The 16,832-nt window shown below is 56.1% G+C and overlaps 2 protein-coding genes and 1 long non-coding RNA gene across 8 annotated transcripts in view; 1 reads left to right on the forward strand and 2 right to left on the reverse strand.

The window, feature by feature from the left end:
* Positions 1-284: 284 nt before the first annotated feature.
* On the reverse strand, positions 285-4,691 carry fsd1l (fibronectin type III and SPRY domain containing 1-like). Of its 2 annotated transcripts, none has more exons than XM_015021378.1 (13): positions 4,575-4,691; positions 3,938-4,033; positions 3,712-3,843; positions 3,539-3,640; positions 2,959-2,981; positions 2,621-2,742; positions 2,339-2,548; positions 2,163-2,261; positions 1,958-2,087; positions 1,306-1,391; positions 941-1,195; positions 747-835; positions 285-562 (listed from the first exon to the last, which is right to left on the reverse strand). In XM_015021378.1, the coding sequence occupies exons 1-13, from the start codon at positions 4,587-4,589 to the stop codon at positions 458-460; spliced, it is 1,464 nt and encodes a 487-aa protein (XP_014876864.1). In that variant the 5' UTR covers positions 4,590-4,691; the 3' UTR covers positions 285-457. The 2 variants fall into 2 exon arrangements, with proteins under 2 accessions (XP_014876864.1, XP_014876863.1); XM_015021377.1 differs by having other exon boundaries at positions 1,306-1,394.
* LOC106939089 (uncharacterized) lies at positions 4,643-5,806 on the forward strand. The gene is made up of 2 exons (XR_001422757.1): positions 4,643-4,733; positions 4,984-5,806. It is a non-coding gene; the product is annotated as an uncharacterized LOC106939089 (long non-coding RNA).
* apc (APC regulator of WNT signaling pathway) overlaps positions 5,358-16,832 on the reverse strand; it is a 17,296-nt gene continuing 5,821 nt past the window's right edge. For 3 of the 5 annotated variants that reach the window (XM_015021371.1, XM_015021373.1, XM_015021375.1), the window contains exons 5-19: positions 15,054-15,171; positions 14,194-14,302; positions 13,987-14,100; positions 13,808-13,870; positions 13,686-13,736; positions 13,507-13,593; positions 13,245-13,422; positions 12,969-13,169; positions 12,612-12,707; positions 12,385-12,524; positions 12,222-12,299; positions 12,033-12,149; positions 11,734-11,948; positions 8,821-11,659; positions 5,358-7,814 (exon numbers count right to left, since the gene is read on the reverse strand). In XM_015021371.1, the coding sequence (XP_014876857.1) occupies positions 5,925-7,814; positions 8,821-11,659; positions 11,734-11,948; positions 12,033-12,149; positions 12,222-12,299; positions 12,385-12,524; positions 12,612-12,707; positions 12,969-13,169; positions 13,245-13,422; positions 13,507-13,593; positions 13,686-13,736; positions 13,808-13,870; positions 13,987-14,100; positions 14,194-14,302; positions 15,054-15,171 (6,296 nt within the window). In that variant the 3' untranslated portion in view covers positions 5,358-5,924. Of the gene's footprint in view, positions 7,815-8,820; positions 11,660-11,733; positions 11,949-12,032; positions 12,150-12,221; positions 12,300-12,384; positions 12,525-12,611; positions 12,708-12,968; positions 13,170-13,244; positions 13,423-13,506; positions 13,594-13,685; positions 13,737-13,807; positions 13,871-13,986; positions 14,101-14,193; positions 14,303-15,053; positions 15,274-15,348; positions 15,437-15,942; positions 16,099-16,199; positions 16,469-16,641; positions 16,739-16,832 lie in introns of those variants that run through there. The other 2 variants (XM_015021372.1, XM_015021374.1) reach the window with 2 other exon arrangements.

Raw genomic sequence — 16,832 nt, forward strand, 5'->3', positions numbered from 1 at the left:
TGGTTCTGACCCGCCTCTGGTTCTGGTGATGTTTCCCTGCAGGTCTGGACTTTGACTGGGCCGCACCTGAATACACCTGGGTGCGAATACTCAGGAGGCGTTTCCTCAATAACCTGGTTAATCTGGGGTGACATCACTTCCTGTCAATGTGACCAATGAGAATGCGTCTCTTTCTGATACTGGCAGGAAGTGACCACATCACAATAAAAGCCTCTTTCCTTTAATAGCAGCAGCAGGTCAGAATTACTAGTGAAGAAACCAATGAAATCATCAGAGCGACCTCATCATGTTTAATGCTTTTAATGTGAAAAGTCAGCATGTTGATCTGCTCATCTTCCTGAGTACTTCACAATAAAAGTCTGAGCAAATCCATAAAATCTGCATAGATTATAATTTCATCTACAAGAAGCTTCTAGAAATATTTTCTATAATTAATATAAAATCAATAAATATCTAATCAGAGGGATTGATCTGCCGCTGCATTGTGATTGGACGACACAAAATTTCCCATGAAGCTTGGCACCTGCAGACCCGTTGCCACGGAGATTCCCCCGCACCACACCTGGAACACACATTACTACAATCAGTACTACTTAGTAGTACAGATACCACACTGTGTGGTACCACCGGGTACCTGTAGTACCTGTAGTACCCAGTGAGGGAATAGTACTAATGCTGCAGCACTAGTATAGTAGTAGTTCTATGGTAGATCTGCAGTAGTACTGCTGAGGTACTATAGTACTCACGGTGAAGGCGGGGACGAGCGGCTGCAGGAAGCGGCTCCTGAAGATGTGCAGCAGGCGAAGCCGATCGACGTCGATGAACATCAGTTCTCCTGAGGAAGAGGAGGAGGAAGAGCGATGACATCATCAGCTGTAAAACAGCTTCTGGATTTTATTCTGAAGGTCATGTGATCTGTTGTCATGGAAACCCAGCAGACCATTGTCATGGTCGCAGTAAACGCCGATTCGCTGCGGCGGCGGCCAATCCAAGGCCTTCGCTCGGTTGCCGTGTTTGGCTGCCAGCGCGCTCTGCAGCCATTGGCTGGCGTAGAGGCACCAGGAGGTGGAGCTCTTCCCTAATTGGTCAAAGCGTCCTAAGCTGCCCCGGTAGGCCACGCCCACACTGAGAGACTTCCAGTCAGCGAGGGGGCGGAGCTCCCAGTAATGACAGCCTCCATTGATCTCCTGGTCACCTAGGAAACAGAAACACAAAACTTAACCAAAATTACCAAAATAAGAGCCTTAAGTCCAACCAAGCAGCCTCTGGGCGGCCTAGTTAAACTAAAAAGAGTAGCTGCAGTACCCAGCACGGTGTAGGACTCCCCGGCGAATCGCTCGCGTCCGCCTCGACTTCCTGCCGTCTTATTGGGCGACGGAGTGGCGCTCCGGCTGCTGACCAATCAGAAGGAAGCAGATGTTAGCAGAGAGGAAACTCTGCGGCAGAACAGCCAATGAGGTCGACCCAAAGCGATGATGCGGCAGGAAGATGACAAGAACAGAAACGCTGATGAAAACCGACCACAGCTGGGGTCATGACCTTTAACCTTTAACCTCACACAACCATTATAGCAACAAATCTATCACAGCGGTGATGTCAGTGATGTGACTGGCTGCATGAAGGAAATGGTGGATGGGGAGTGTGACTGGCGGTTGCTAGGCAACAAGTGGGTGATAACAGTGTCTACCTGGAATGCAGAGGAGGCGGGACGGAGACTGAAGAGGGACAGAAAGGTCAGAGGTCACAGAGCAGCAGAGGAACAACTCACAACCAGGCACAACACCTGAACAGGTGCAGCGAACCTGTAAACTGTAAACCACAGAATCGAATCCAGCCTGAACACTGACACCTGAACCAGCTGGAGGGCACTGTTACCCTGGCAACAGGTGAGGGCAGGTCTATGACAGTGGGCGCGTCCAGGTGTGGGCGGGTCCAGTGAAGCGTTTCTCTTCCTCACCTGTTTTTATTCTCTTTGCCCCTGAGCCGTGCGTCGTGACCTTTGACCCCCTGGGGCTCCCATGTGACCGTGTCACCCTGGATCTTGAGCTCAGCGTGAGCCGTTGCCGTATCGAAGCCGAAGGTAAACGCTGCCAAAACCACAGAAGAAGAAGGTTTCAGACATGTTTCAGAGTGAGTGCTCCCATCATGTCTGCTATATTTACCTTTGGTTTCCATGGCAACGGGCTCAGAGAAGTCTCCGGCGGCAGCCTTGTTTCGCGCCCGGACTCGGACGACGATGAATGGCGAATCAAACTTCAGACCTGGAAACGGAGGAGTTGTTGCTAGGCAACAAGACAGAGTGACATCACACATGGAGGAGCTCTCTGAAGCGTCTCACCTGAGAGCGTCACCTGAGTGTCTGTGATGTCACTGATCTTCTCCCAGCCGGCCTCCCCCACGGCTCTCAGGGCGCCGCCGTGGTTCGCCTTATGATGCTCAAGATCGTAACGCTCGATTGGCCCGTCGCCGTCGCTCGGTCGCCAGGTGACTGTGATGCTGTTGTCACGGACGATGCAGCTGGAGACGTCGATCTCTGGAGCTCGGGGAACTGAAAACAAACTTCCTGTAAGGAGACGATCATAGCTGTTTCCATGGCGACTTGAGGGGCGTGGCTTCTGACCTGGCAGGAAGTTAAGGCGCAGAAGCCCCGTCTTCTCGCCACTGAAGTCGACAGTAAACTGCGACATGTTTTCTGACACCGCGGGCCGAGTGGCCATCCGGAACGCTGGAGCCATTGTTACCCTGGCAACAGCAGGGGGCGGAGCCGACAGAAGAGGGTGTGGCTAAGTGTTAGTAGGGGGCGGGGTTAGCATGTTAGCATGCAGATCAGAGCTTTAATCACAGGAAAAAGTTAGTTTCAAAAAAAAGGAATTGGAAACAAAGAAGAAACAAAGAAGCGACTGAGCAACTAAACGAAACATGGCAACCAAACAGGAAGTGTGTTGATGTGTAACCTACCGCTCTTTGATCTCCTTGGCTGCCTGAGAACAAAACAAAACATAAATATTAAAACAGTAATGGTGATTAGTAGGGAGTTTTCGTGTTCTTCTGCGGCGCCGTGGAGCCGACCCGACAGGCTGTGGTTCTGTCAGAGGCCACTGTCCCCCCTCCTCTACCTGTTTCTGTTCTGCCTGTTTGTATGGTTGCGTAGTGAAGATGCTCCAGTGTTAGATTTTATTGATATAATATAAAATGCAAATGTTATTTTATATATTTTTTTTTCATTAGAATTAGTTTTGTTATAAATAAACATGGTGATGATGATGGGAACCTTCAGCACTCAGCAGGTAGCCCCGCCCACTCGGCTTCCTCCTGATGTGTGATGGGTGAGTGTGCTCCAGTGTAGGTTGTCCAACATACGGTGTGCGGACCTAACCCGGCCCCCACATGTCAAGTTTCGGCTGCAGGCGTTTATAAAAATGGCGAAGCATAAAATCTGGCCTCTGTGATAAATTAACCGCCCTCCCTAATCTGTCCACTGGGGGAGCTGCTGAGTCCAGCTTCCAGTTTGCTAACAGGAAGTGAAAATGTTGCTTACCGTCAGAAACTCTTCTTCGTTGGTAATGGTCAGCGACTGATTTGCGAACTCCAGCAGCTCCTGGCAGGACAACAGGGCAGCCTTCCCCTCGGACAGCTGCCGCTGGAAACCATGGCAACCAGACGGTTTGATTTCATCAACAACAGCAAACAACCACAACGATGACATCATACCTGAAGCTCCGCCTCCTTTCTTTGCTTCTCCCCTTTGATGATGTCACAGAGCTGAGCTCCTCTTTCCTCCAAGGCGGAGCTTAGCTTCTCTAGCTCCGCCTCCAGCTCTGACATCACCTTGCAGGACTCCTCCTGATTGGACAGTTCATTCACAGCACTTCTTAGAACATGTGTTATTCCATTTAAGCCCCTCCCCCTGTTCTCGCTCAGCCAATGAGCTGCTGACCTGCAGGCCCGTCCGAGTGCCGTCAACCGAGTCCAGGAAATACTGGAGCTCTTCATTCTTATTGGCCAACGTGTTGATGATGCGGCGCAGAGCTTCCTGTTGGAACAAACAGATTCAGGTCACTGCAGCTCACCTGGCCTCCAGGTGGAACAGCTGCCCAGTCATGTTATCGTCATGGCGACCGGCGGCCACACTGACTCATGAAATTCACTCCAGATGTTTGGGACTCTCGACTAGTTCAAATTTATAAATACTTTATTGATCCAAAGACAAATTAAATGATATTTCCTTTTATCTCTTTATTTACAGCAGCAGATCGACGATCCAGGTTCTACAACAGCCTAGTTAAAGCTCAGACCTAATCTGACGGGATCTTCTGAACGGTTTGTCAACCACAAAGTCACGTTCCTCTCACTGATCCTCTCCGATCAGGTTGCCATGGTTACCAGATCAGCTGATCGGAGCGGATTGATCGTTTTACCGGGAGGAAACAGCTGATCCGTTTCCGGTCAGTCTAGAACTCGCGCTTCCAAAGGGAAGCTAACTGCTAGCAGCTAACAGCTAGCAGCTAACGGCTAGTTCCACAGTCTCTTTCGGAACCGCTGGTCCATTTGGGTCTGAGCCGTCCGAGTCTTACCTTCTGAGTGTCCATCACAGTAGGACAAGCGGAAATGACGTCTACTTGGAGCGCGACGCCACTTCGCTGCGGGCTTTCAGAGTAAAAGACCTTCGCTGCTCGTGACTCCCGATGACTCCAAGAAGCCGGAAGAAGCTGGCGCCCCCTGCGGACCGGCAGGTACTGCAGGTTCCCGGTGTTGCTCCCCGGTCCGACCGGGTCTGGGTTTGGATCGGACTCAACCACCTTCAGAATTTTAACTGGTACTGGTCAGAACTTTCTCCTATGACTGGTTTCCTGAGTTTCTCTCGTTCGCAGTCAGCCTGCCTGTGGTTATCCGGAGCTGTCCCTGTAGTCATGATGCTATAGGACAAACTGACACTTCTCACTCGTTATTTTCTATTTCAACTGTCGTTTTTTCTTTCCACAGAAGCTCCACCTGGTGTGTCGTTCTGATTGGCTGACTCCTTCCTGGAGGCGGGGCATTAGCTGACATGGCTGCCATCACCCAAGCGGTCCTCTGTAGATCAGGGGTGCCTAAACTTTGCAGCCTGTGACTCTAAAATACACTGGTCATGTATTCCACTTTATTTAAATATGCTTCTTTGAATTAAATTAATTTATGAAAACAATTAAAGGGTGTAGTGCATTATTTAATGGAGCTAAAGCTAAAACTCAAAAATAACCTTTTAATTTCAAAAGTTTTTTTTCCTTTCAGAACTGCAGGTGCTCCCAGGCGGCGCTGCAGCCCAGCCTCACCTGGGCGGCGGCCGGGTCACCAGGTGAGAAAAGAGACGCAGGAAGCAGCTTGTGTTGAACTTTATTGATCATCTGCAGTGAGTCTGCTGCAGCTCAATCGGTTAAATTAGCTGCAGTTTACAGCAATAACTTACGCTTTACAGTGTTACTCGTTTCCATGGTGACAGGACAGGAAGCATCAGGTTCTGAACAAAGCCAGGTACGCTGCCGGTTCTGTTGGGTACTGGTCCGAAAGGTAAGGTTCCGATCAGAAGTTTAACTGGACCTGATTGGATCGAAGGTTAGTGGGTTAATCAGACCCGGCACGAAGGTTCTGGTTCTGGTACCGGACCACAGACCGGGCTGTGTTCAGAACCAAACCTTCCAGACGCTACAGCTACCAGAAACATCATCACCTTCAGGTCGCCATGGGAATGCTGTTCTGAAGGGGCGGGGCCATGCAGGGCAGGGGGCGGAGCTAAGCGCTACAGATCAGTGGTATAAAAACATAGAAAGGTTCCTCTCAGGCAGGTGGGAGGAGCTAATCAAGCAGCAGCGGGATGGGGGTGGAGCCAAAACATTGAATCACTTCCTGTACAGTTCTGTTCCCAGACATCACTTCCTGTTCCAGACTCACACAGAAGTGACGATGTAGGAGCCGCGTTCGCCGCCGCCACCACCGTCTCCGCCCTTCGGCTCTCGCTTCTTGGTCACAGGGGTGGGGATGAGCGAGGGCCGCGCTGGCGTGGCCGACGTGCCGCCGGCAGACTGCGTGGGGGCGGAGCTCAGCTCTGCGCCGTTCTTCCTGGGGCTGGGTGTGTAGTTGAAGGGACTGACGCGCGCCGCCACGGCACCACTGCGCGGTTGGCTGCGTTGCTGCTGGCGGTCAGGAGGGGGCGGGGCCTGCTCTTCCAGGCTCTCACAGCTCCGCCGAAGGTTGAGGTTGGAAGAGGACGAAGAGGAAGAAGAGGGGATCTTGGAGGGGGCAGGGCTATCGATGATGGGCGGGGAGTTGGCGGAGGTAGGCGAGCGCGCTGAGCAGGCGGACGGCGAGCGCGGGTTGTTAACGGGACAGTCCTCCAGGCGGACCCAGACGTCCTCTGACTTGGAAGCTGTCGACTCGCCGCCGTTCTTTGCCTTCCGCCACGTCCCCTTGGCCTCACCGCGGCCACCGTCCTCACCCCGCCCCTTCTCGCTGGACTCGGAGGACGCCGACAGCACAGAGGAGGAGCTTCCCGTCCGCTTCCACGTGCCGACGCGCGGCAGCGAGGTCGAGTGTTTCCCACCGCTCACTCCGGAGCCGCCGCCGCTGGCCTCACGCTTCCAGGTGCCGGTGCGGCTTATACGTGATGAGGTTACTTCCTGCGGGCGTGACGGGCTCTCTGAGTGCGAACGATGGGTGGCGGGGGGAAGTGGCGTCTCGGGGCTGGACTGCGGCTCCACAGCAGCAGAGGAGGAAGACTCCTCCAACTTCCTCTTCAGTGTGGGGCTCGGAGCTTCCTTGATGAAGGTCGACTGGCGGACTAGCGCCGGCTTCTCTGGCTCCGCCTTCTGCTTCCTGGAAGGGGCGGAGCCAGTGAGCCGGGAGGCCGATTCGCTCCTGGGGAGGCCACCACCTTTAGGCACACCCTTGGCGGCTCTGGAGGAAGATGATGACGAGGCACTTCCTGGAGAGGCGGTACGTGGCAGCTGGGTCAGCTTTCCCACCTTCTGATTGGCCGGTGCAGAGGGCCGGGAAGGGGTGGAGTCTCGAGAGGACCCGCCCCCTCTGTCAGCAGTGTCGGTGCCTCCTGGAGCCTTGGCGGCAGCGGCAGCAGCAGCTCGGGGCTTGCTCCGCCCCCTGGCAGCCGGCTCCGCCCGGGGTTTTCCTGTGATCAGACTGCGGTAGACCTTCTTCCCTCCGCGCAGGGCCTTCGCCTCCTCCTCTTCCTCCTCCTCCTTCCTCTTGACCTCTAGGCTGCTGCGCTCACCAGGCTTCAGGATGCGGGCGCAGCGCTTGACCTGCAACGCTGCCTCGTTGTCCTCGGTAGTCCGGCCGGCCGCCGGCAGGTGGAACGGCGAGCCGACAGACTTCAGAGACAAGACGGAGTCGGAGTCTGAGGACGGCTGGCGGGACAGGGCCGAGGCGGCGGCGTTCAGGCTGCTAACGATGGAGTTGGCTCCTTCCTGGATGGCCTTCCAGTCGAAGGACTCAGAGTCTGGAGAGGGCGGACTGCGGGGCACCTCCGAAGGCTCCTCCTCCGCCAGGATGTCCTCATCTGCCTTGGCGAGGGGAACAGGGGCGGTGGGCAGCGTGGTGGCGGGTGACGTGGCGGTGGGAGATGCGGCAGTGGGTGGTGCGGTGGACTTCTTTTTCTTCTTGGGCATGGCGGAGCTGATGCACTCCTGCAGCAGGTCGTCCTCCGAGTCGATGCTGAGGGAGCTGAGGGAGGAGTTCCTGGAAAAACAGACTGGCGTGTCCTCCACGTGAAACGCTTTGGGGGCGTAGCCGCTGGCCGCAGGGGGGCGGGGTTTCGACTCCACCTGCGGAGCACAGAGGGAACCATCAGACATCCTTCAGACTAACTAAGCCCCAGATCCTCTGGTTTTCCTGATAAACTGAACCTTTCTGTAAGGCTCTTTGATCACTTTGCCTCAGTGACTGTCTGATTAGTAGAGAAGCTAACGTTTATGTCGTACAGGCAGGCTTACTGCTAGTCGTACATAGCCAACATAGAAAGTAGGTAAAGTTCAGCTATCATGTTAAAACAAGCTACACTAAGCGATCGGCATGGTGACAGCTCCTGTTAAGGGTTGGAACCGGAGATTAAAGAGGCCCAGCGTCACGCGGGCCTCTATCTCGTGTAGGGACCCAGGTCCATGGGCGCTAACCACGCTCAGGCGTCACTGGCTCACCTTGAGGGCCGCCACCATCCTATGGCGATGGAGGGACGGCTGTCCCAGCTGCCCAGGACTGAAGCTGGTGCATGGAGGCCTCTGTCCTCTATGCCCTCACAGTCCTGGCCCAATTTGCTGCATGTCTTCCCCCTCTCCTGTCAGATCATGCTCAGATGGAGGCTGCTAGGGCAGAACCCTTTAGCAGTGAAACAATAGTGGCTGTAGCTAGCTGCCATAGCTGGCTGCCAGGATGCCAGGACCAGGCCTCTCAGTGCCTCTAGGAGCTGGGCCGACATGATGGAGGAAGAGTCCATGCCTCTGCTAGAGAGGGTTTTATGGAGACAGAGGAACTCCAAATGGAGGTAGATGCTAACCCCGACCTCCTCACACTATTGGACGATGAGGAAGACTCCATGTTCCCGTTTCAGACCTATCAGGTCCACTGATGCCTGTGGGAATTAGTTTCAGGCTTGGCTTCAGTCAGTCATGTAGTGAAGCCCAGCGGAGAGAGGAACAGACCGCTGGGTACTTTGGGTTGCTTAATGTAATCCCTGCTTATTCAGGAAGAAACCTACTGACCCCTCACAACTCGTCCCACCCGTCTCTCCTGTCCCACCCGTCTCTCCTGTCCCACCCGTCTCTCCTGTCCCACCTGTACAGCAGCAGGAAGTGCCTCCTCCTCCTCCTCCTCCTCTTCATCGTGCTGCGGGGGCTGGGCGAACTCCTTGTTGTTGTTCTCCTGGTCGATGTCGCTAAGCGAGCTCAGCGACGGGTTCCTGGAGAAGCAGACGGGCGTGTCTTCCATGGAGAACTTCTGCTTCTCGTCCGCCACCGTCTGATTGGCCGGTGGTTTGGTGCGGGGGAAGATGGTGACTGTCTGCTGCTTCCGCTTCCTATTTTCCTCCTCCTTGCTCTTTCTGTCCTCACCGTCCTTCTCACCGGCCTCGTCTTCTTCAAAGTCCAGAGAGCTCAGCGAGTCGTTGCGCGAGAAGCAACACGGTGTCCCCTCGATGGGCGTGTAGTGGCGAGGCGAGTCGAAGGCGAATCCCGGCTTGGGCTTGGTGGCTGTCGCTGCGACGACACCATATGGCCCCCGCTGAGGCATGGGCTTCACAGGGGAGGTGGGCTTCTTCTTCACCTGCGGCGGTGTTGGCGGAGACACAGTTGGGGGCGGGGCCTGGCAGCACTCACCGCTGTCTGGCATTCTGATTGGCTTGCGGGGCTTGGCTTTAGGCATGGCGGCGCTGATGCACTCGGCCAAAATGTCATCGCCGTTCTCGCCCTCTGGGACCGCCGGCCGGGTCCTGGGGGCTGACGGGGGCGGGGCCGCCTCCTCATTGGGTGGCGAGTCGATGGTGAGGTCGCTGAGCGATGTGGCGGTGGAAAAATTGAGCGGCGTTCCTTCCACACAGTAAACGCGGGGCACTTCCTCCAGCAGTGGTGGCACCTCCTTCCTCTGCGGTGGTGGCGGCCGGCTCTGGGGTGGGAGGAGCTTGTAGACAGGAAGCTGGCTGGGTTTCCGTGGTGCCGCTGGCGGAAGCTTCTTGGGCTTCTGGGAGGACTTGGGCATGGCCATGTTGATGCACGCCACCAGGATCTCATTGTCATCGTCAGATTCGTCCAGAATGGGCTTGAGAGGCACCGGCTTCGCCTCCTCGCTGCCTGCTGCCGCCACCTCCTTCATCTCTGCCGCAATGTACGGCTCATCCAGACTGAGCGCGCTCAGACTGGAGGCACGGGAAAATCCATGTGGTGTGCTCTCCGTAGCAAAGTGTAGCAGCAAGTCCCCCTCCTCCCCCTTCTTGGTGCCCTGCGTCGGTGCATCGCCCTGGGCAGGCGGCGGCGGTGTCTTGGCACGACTGGGCGGCATGGTCTGGCCCGGGCTGTCAGGCAAGTCGCTGGGGCTCACCACGCCGCTCGGCTCGCTGCTGCACGGCTCGCTGGAGCGCACCGAGCTGGCGATGGACGACGTTGAGAAGCTGTCCAGCGAGCTGACCGATGTGCAGCGGCTGAACATCAGCGGCGTCTCCTGCGCGTACGGTGGCTCCGGAGGGCTTTTGGGGGTCCTGGCGCCCGAGGATGAGGTCACGTGGTGGTGATGGTGATGATGGTGGCCATGGTGGTGGTGGTGGCCCCTTCGTCCTCTTGTGGATGGCACGGCCGACGTCTGACTCTCCGCCTCCTTCTGCTGCCGTTGCTGCTGCTCCTGAGCATCTTTCTCGCTGACAGGAAGTGTCGGGTAGTCGTTGCCACCGCCGCTGCCTTTACTCTTCCTCACGACATCAGCATCTTCATCTTCCTCAGAGGACAGAGAGGATAGGGAGCTACCCCTGGAGAAGCAGATGGGTGTATCCTCCACACAGTAAGTCTGCGTTGACTCCTGGTTGCTCTTGACCGCAGAGCGCGTGGTGACCGGCAGGGGGCGGAGCTTGTTGGTGGAGGAAGAAGTGGGAGGAGCTAGCGAGGGGATGGCAGTCTCTTTGCGCGCCGACTCATCTCCATACTTCAGGCTATAGTCGATCGGCTGCTCTGGTACGGCGTCACCACCATAGGAGGACGTTGCCGAGACGACGACGTATCGTGGCGACTGTCCTGCTGCCATGCGGCCACTGCTCTCCCCCGCCTCGCCACTGTTGCCACGGCGCAGCCGGGTGTCCTGCTGGCCGTCCTGGCTCGGACTCTGCCGCCCCGAGTTCAGCTGCTCGTCAGAGTACTTCAGGCTGTAATTGATAGGCGTGTCCAGCTCAGCGCCATCATCGTCTGCCATGTGGTTGGCGCTGCGTATCTTATGCGCCAGGTCGGCCGGGTACTTCCTGTAGACGCAGCACTTGTTGGCGGCGCTTTCGTCAGAGGAGTAGAAGACGTCAGAGGACGGTTTGGTCTTGCCGCGGTTGCCGTAGCCATCAGTGCTGGTCACGCTATTGAGGCTATCGCTGGAGGCGCGCACACTGGGTGGGAATGCCGGCCGTGTGTATGCCACCTCCTCACTTGCTCTCTTTGCTCCCTCGCCGCCTTTCGGGCTGGACAGTACTGGCGTGTTGGTGTAGGAGCGTGGGGTGCTACCTCCAGCGCCGTTGCAGCTCCGCCCCTTCCTGTTGGCGGCTTTGGGGCTCAGGTTGTCGATGTTATCGAAGGTCTCTGACAGCTGCTGGGCGTCCAGCTCCTCAAACAGTGCTTTCTGCTTGCGAGCGTGGAGCGATGGTGCGCCGGCGCCAGGCGACACCACACTGGTGTCCTTGTAGCGTGCAGGGCGGTTAGCCATTAGGTTACGCAAGGCGGCGGCGCTGCCCATGGCGATCATCTTGTGGCGGGAGTGGATGAGATTGCGCAGCATGCCCACGGCACCCAGCTCCCACAGCGTCTCCTGGTCGCGGGCGTCTCGCGCAGATAGGTTCCACAGTGTGCCGCAGGCATTGGACACGATGGTCAGGCTGTGCGACTTCAGGTGCTGCAGCAGAGTCGGCAGGCAGCCTTGCTCCCGCAGGATCTGCCTGCAAGACGAGACATAGGGATTCAGCATGCCTTCTGTCAAAGTGCCCCGCCTCCTCAGGAGCGCTGGGGTTACCTGTGCGCCTCGTTGGTGGCGATAAGGCTGGAGACGTTGCGCAGGATCCCTCCGCCGCTCTCGATGATGGCGAGCGTGTTGGTGTGGCTGCGGTGTGTGAGAGTTCCCACCAGGAAGGCCAGAGCGCCGTCCACCGCGCAGATGTCCGCCTTGTTCTCTGTGCAGTGAGCCGACAGGTTCCAGAGCGCGCTCAGTACGGACTTCAGCGTCGACTCCTGCAACACCAGGAAGAGTGATGAGAAGCGGCAGACTGAGCATGCTCAGTAGATCTCTGGGATCAGGTGATCATTTGTTTGTACCTTCTGCACTTCAAGAGCACAGCCCATCAGCGCTCGCACGCTGCCAACCTCACGCAACGTCTTCTTGCTGTTGACATCAGCGCGCCATGACAGGTTCCTCAGGACACTGGCTATCACCTGGAACAGCAAGACACTGGCTATCTCTCGGAGCAGCGGGCCCTATCTACCTCCTGGAGCAGCTGAACGTACCTGCTGCAGGTCTTCGCTCTCAGACTTGAGCTGGGCCACCATGGCTCTCATGCAGCCCTTCATGGAGCACAGCGTGGCCTGATAGGAAACGGCAGCACGTCATTGGCTGCTCAGGGACAATAAAGGCGGTTTTATTGTGTTCTATGGAGGAGCCTGCTGTTACCTTATTGGCCACGTCTCCAAAGGTGAGGTTGGTGAGCGCCATGCCAGCGTATCGCCTCAAGGTGACGCTGTAGTGGTCACTGCTCAGCCCAAACATCTCACAGTCCACCTGCAGCAGCTCTGCCACCGCCTGGAGGCCTCCTGCAGGTACACAGAACTGGGTCAGAACCAGGTCAGAACTGGGTTTGAAGCCGGTCAGAACCAAGTTAGTACCAGGTCACAACCCACCCAGCTCATTCATGGCGTGGCGGTGTTCCTCATCGAAGGACAGCTTCATGAGAACACAGACGGCGGGGCAGATCTGATGCTCCACAGGAGACGGCACTGCAAAGACATCACACATCAGGACACGACTATGCTATGCTACGCTGCGCTATGCTACGCTGCGCTATGCTACGCTGCGCTATGCTACGCTGCGCTATGCTACGCAGCGCTATGCTACGTTGCGCTATGTGGCGAGATGTTTTGCTATGATATGCTACATTGCTCTATGCACATGACCAGGTGCTGCACTGTGGGGCATTATGATATGCTACGCTATGCTGTGCTACACGGTGCGGCACCTGGTCATGTGACCGGACTCACTGGGGTTGTCCTCCTGGTCGACGCCCCTCTCGTGGCTCTCCTGCCAGCTCCAACACGCCTCGCAGTAATGGCGGACCTGCTCCAGCAGGTGCAGTACCCGGATCTCGCGCCGCCCGCGCTTGTCGTCTGGCTGGCTGTGGACGATGTTGTGCAGAGCGGCTGACGCCCGCGCTCGCGCCTCCTTGCTTCCGCGAGAGTTACCTAGGCGACCGCACAGTAGTGAACACCGACGGAGGAGTCCGCACAAGGTCGGTGGCTGTGGGTTGGGGTGGTTACCTAGCAACAGGGAGTCCTTGTCGTTGCCGTGCAGCAGCTGGATGAGCAGGGGCAGACAGCCAGACTGGCGCATGGCAATGCAGGAGTCCTGCGAGCTGGACATGGCCAGCAGCGTGCGCGACATGTCGTCCTTGTCGTGAGTCCCCAGCATGGACAGCAGGCTGTACACCATCTCCACCTGCAGGGGGCGACACAAAGCCCCATCTCGTTCGGCTCCTCACACACCTGTGCCACACACACACACACACACACACACACTCACCTTCGTTCCAAGGTGGCTGGTGATTCGTCGAGGCACTGAGTAGCTCGTCTCATTAGCAGACTCCTGGTCCAATCGGCTGCTGGAGCTCTGGAAGAGGAAACCAGGAAGTAAACATGGCGGAGGAAGAAACAGTTAACCAATTACTACTACTACTCTAGTAGTAACCTCTGCATTCTCACCTGAGCTCCAGCCAATCCACTACCGTCCCCTGCACTCTGAGTGCCCTCCACCTGCAGAGACGCCATGTTGGTCAGCTAACAGGTGACTACTACACAGGTGAGCAAGCAACAGGTGAGCTTACCTGCAGTCGGGTGCCCAGCTTCACGATGTCTTTCTCTATCTGCTGAATACGAGACACACGAGCCTGAAAACACACACACACACACACAGCTTATGAGACGAGTCTGAACCAACACTGTCCCCCGTCCTCCAGCTGACCCCCAGGTGACCTCCAGCTGACCCCCAGGTGACCTGTTGTACCTGAGCTCTCCTCTCCATCTCCTGACAGGACCCCAGCTGCTCCTCCATGGCTGAGCGGATCTGGCGAGCTTCGAACTCCAGCTGACGGCGACTCATGTCTGTCTGCAGCGTGAACTGGTACGGACAGACGCTCATCACTATTACATCTCCCAGCATGCACTGCGCTCATCACCACTACATCTCCCAGCATGCACTGGGTCTGCTTACATTCTCGGTGAGCGGCAGGCTGTCGATCCTCTTGGTGAGGTTCTGGAGCTGAGCATAGTACCAGTCCTTCTCCTTCTCCTCCTTCTCCAGCTCAGCCAATAAGAGGGACCTGAGGAGAGCCGGCAGCCAATCACAGGAGAGCCAGAGTATAGGACTATATGAGCTTTACCCAGAACCCTCTGTACTGACCCAGAACCCTCTGTACTGACCCAGAACCCAAGCAGCGGTGCTGGTCTTGCCTTAGCTCTTGTTTCTGCGGGTCTGTTTCCTTCTGCTTTGCCTCAGGTTCTGATCAGACAGGCTCAGTGACCGACTCTGTCCATCTGGATTAAATACTCTGTTCTCCACGGTTCCTTTTTCAGGCACCGCCATATTTGTTCTGTTTCTACTTGTGTAGGTTTAACTCGGGCGCCTCTCCATCTCAGTTGTCTCCGTCCTGTCCTTGGTCTCACCCGGCTGGACTTCTCCGCCTCAGCTTTCGGTTCTTCGTCTCCTCGTCTTGCCGGCTGTGTGTTTTCCTAGTAAACTGCTTGTTACAAAGTTTAGCGGCTGCTTGGAGCCAGTTTTAGTGCATTACCTGGTACGGCCAAACACGCACTGCTATTGGTCCGTTGGTTTCTTTTGCCACTACCGTAATAACTGTAAAAGCTGCGCCACTAAAACAGAAAGCTCGTAACAAGGTTCTAACTGTTTCTGTCATTATCTAATATCTAGAAAAATTGGTTTGATTCAGGGCTACAATTCAGTTCATCTGTTAACAGGAGCCTTCTGTAGAGAGAGTAGTGTGTAGTAGTCAATAGTAGTGTGTAGTAGTCAATAGTAGTGTGTAGTAGTCAATAGTAGTGTGTAGTAGTCAGTACTTCTCCTTCTCCAGCTCCTCCAGGCAGCGGTCGTGGCCGTCTCTCCCTGCAGTCGGAGCTCCTCTCCTGGGGAAGGAGGCCGGGTTCGGCCCCTGGGCCCCGGGTCCCCCAGCAGCTCCTGCCATCGTTCCGGAGGAAGAGGAGGCAGAGCTGGAGGAGGACGAAGGAGGTGGAGGAGCCCTGGTTCTGGTCCTCAAGCCGGCTGGGTCCAAACTCATCTCTGCGGGAAGAACCCGGTGAGGGAGCTGTGCGGACCAGAACCTGGCCCACGGCGGCTCGACCTGGTTCTCCTCACCTTTCAGTCTCTCTATGAGCTCCAGCTGGGAGCCGGACGCCTCCCCGGACTCTTCTTCTATGGTGCCCTGCAGCTGCTTCAGCACTTCCTGTTGGACACAAAGAGCAGCGCTCCGTGACTGGCTGGGAATCCCAGACAGGAAGTGACAGGAAGTGGGGCTGAGGCAGGAGGCAGGGCTAACCAACCATCAGCCAGCAGCGCTCGGACAGAACCATCACACACACACTGGGACAATAACACACACCCTAACACAGAGCAGCAAACAGGAAACAGGAAGTCAGAGTTCCAATAGACATTAAGGATGAAACAACAATGAACCAGAGACCAGAACCACAGAGAGAGGAACCGGGTCGACCCAGACCAGGAACCAGACCCAGAGGAACACAGCAAGGAAAAGAAAAGACGCAGACAGCGCGCTCACTCTGACTGATTTTCTGGTTCCTTCCAAAGATCCACACACAAAGAGACATCCCACTCTGAACAAAAAGCTCTTTCTAACAGCGCAGCGCGTGATTGGCCGAAAACAGCTCAGGGGCGAGCGAGCGAGAGAGAGAAAGTGGGTGAGCGAGAAAGACAGAGACCCCCCCCTCCTACCTTCATGTTGGACGCCTCTGTCTCCAGCTTGGTCAGGTGGTTGGAGTTGTCCTGCAGCTCCTGCCTCAGGTTGGAGTTCTCCATCTTCAGCACCTCCACCTGCCTCAGCAGCTGGTCGTAGGACGCCGCCGCCATGATGGACGCTCCGCCTCAGACCTAAGCCACACAGGTCAAAGGTCAACCCACAGCTGTTAGACATCAGTTCTACATATTCACTTGCAAAAAAACCTAGCTTTTATTTTGAAGGATTTGCTAACCAGAACCGGTTACCACGGTAACATCATGTTACCGTGGTAACAAGGTAGTTCATGTGTCCTCTGCATGATACTCTGCAGCGGATCAGGTTCTGGGTCAGAACCAGAACCTGCAGCAGAACCGGGTCTCTACAGAAAGTTCTGGATGGTTCTGGTTCCTGCACACTGACATCAGAACCAGAACCTATCAGTGGATCAATACTGATGATGTCACAGCTCTGATCAATAGCAGCTGATTCTCAAGCCCCCCAGCAGGCGGCCATTTTCCTCCCTCCATCATCAAACCCCCCCTCCATCTCCATCAGAGAGCATCAATGAATGAATGAATGAATGAATGAATTAGACCTGCAGATAGACCCCCCTGCCCCCACTGAGAACAATGAATCCCCCCAGCAGATGGAGGGATGGAGGACGGAGGATAAAGAAAGAGAAAATGGCAGCTCACCCCATCGCTGTCGCCTCCATCAGCCTCCGTCTCCGACTGGAGCGGGTCAGCTGATCGGCCGGCAGCCAATCAGGAGCCAGCCTCACAGAGGCAGAGAGGGAGGGGGAGGACAGCTCCCCCCTCCTCCCAGCATGCTCTGCTGCAGCACTGCAGGCTGACTGACCGGGTTACACACAACGGACCAGAACCAG

The sequence above is a fragment of the Poecilia latipinna genome, unplaced genomic scaffold (genome assembly GCF_001443285.1).
Source record: "Poecilia latipinna isolate Pla-1442-1.1 unplaced genomic scaffold, P_latipinna-1.0 Scaffold2770, whole genome shotgun sequence".
Taxonomy (NCBI): domain Eukaryota; kingdom Metazoa; phylum Chordata; class Actinopteri; order Cyprinodontiformes; family Poeciliidae; genus Poecilia; species Poecilia latipinna.

Excerpts from the sequence above, each read along its gene's own strand:
- fsd1l (XM_015021377.1), bottom strand. Across the intron at positions 3,641-3,711 it reads GAAAGGAGGCGGAGCTTCAG|CGGCAGCTGTCCGAGGGGAA; the intron begins GTATGATGTCAT and ends CATGGTTTCCAG. Across the intron at positions 2,549-2,620 it reads GCGCCTTAACTTCCTGCCAG|TTCCCCGAGCTCCAGAGATC; the intron begins GTCAGAAGCCAC and ends GTTTGTTTTCAG.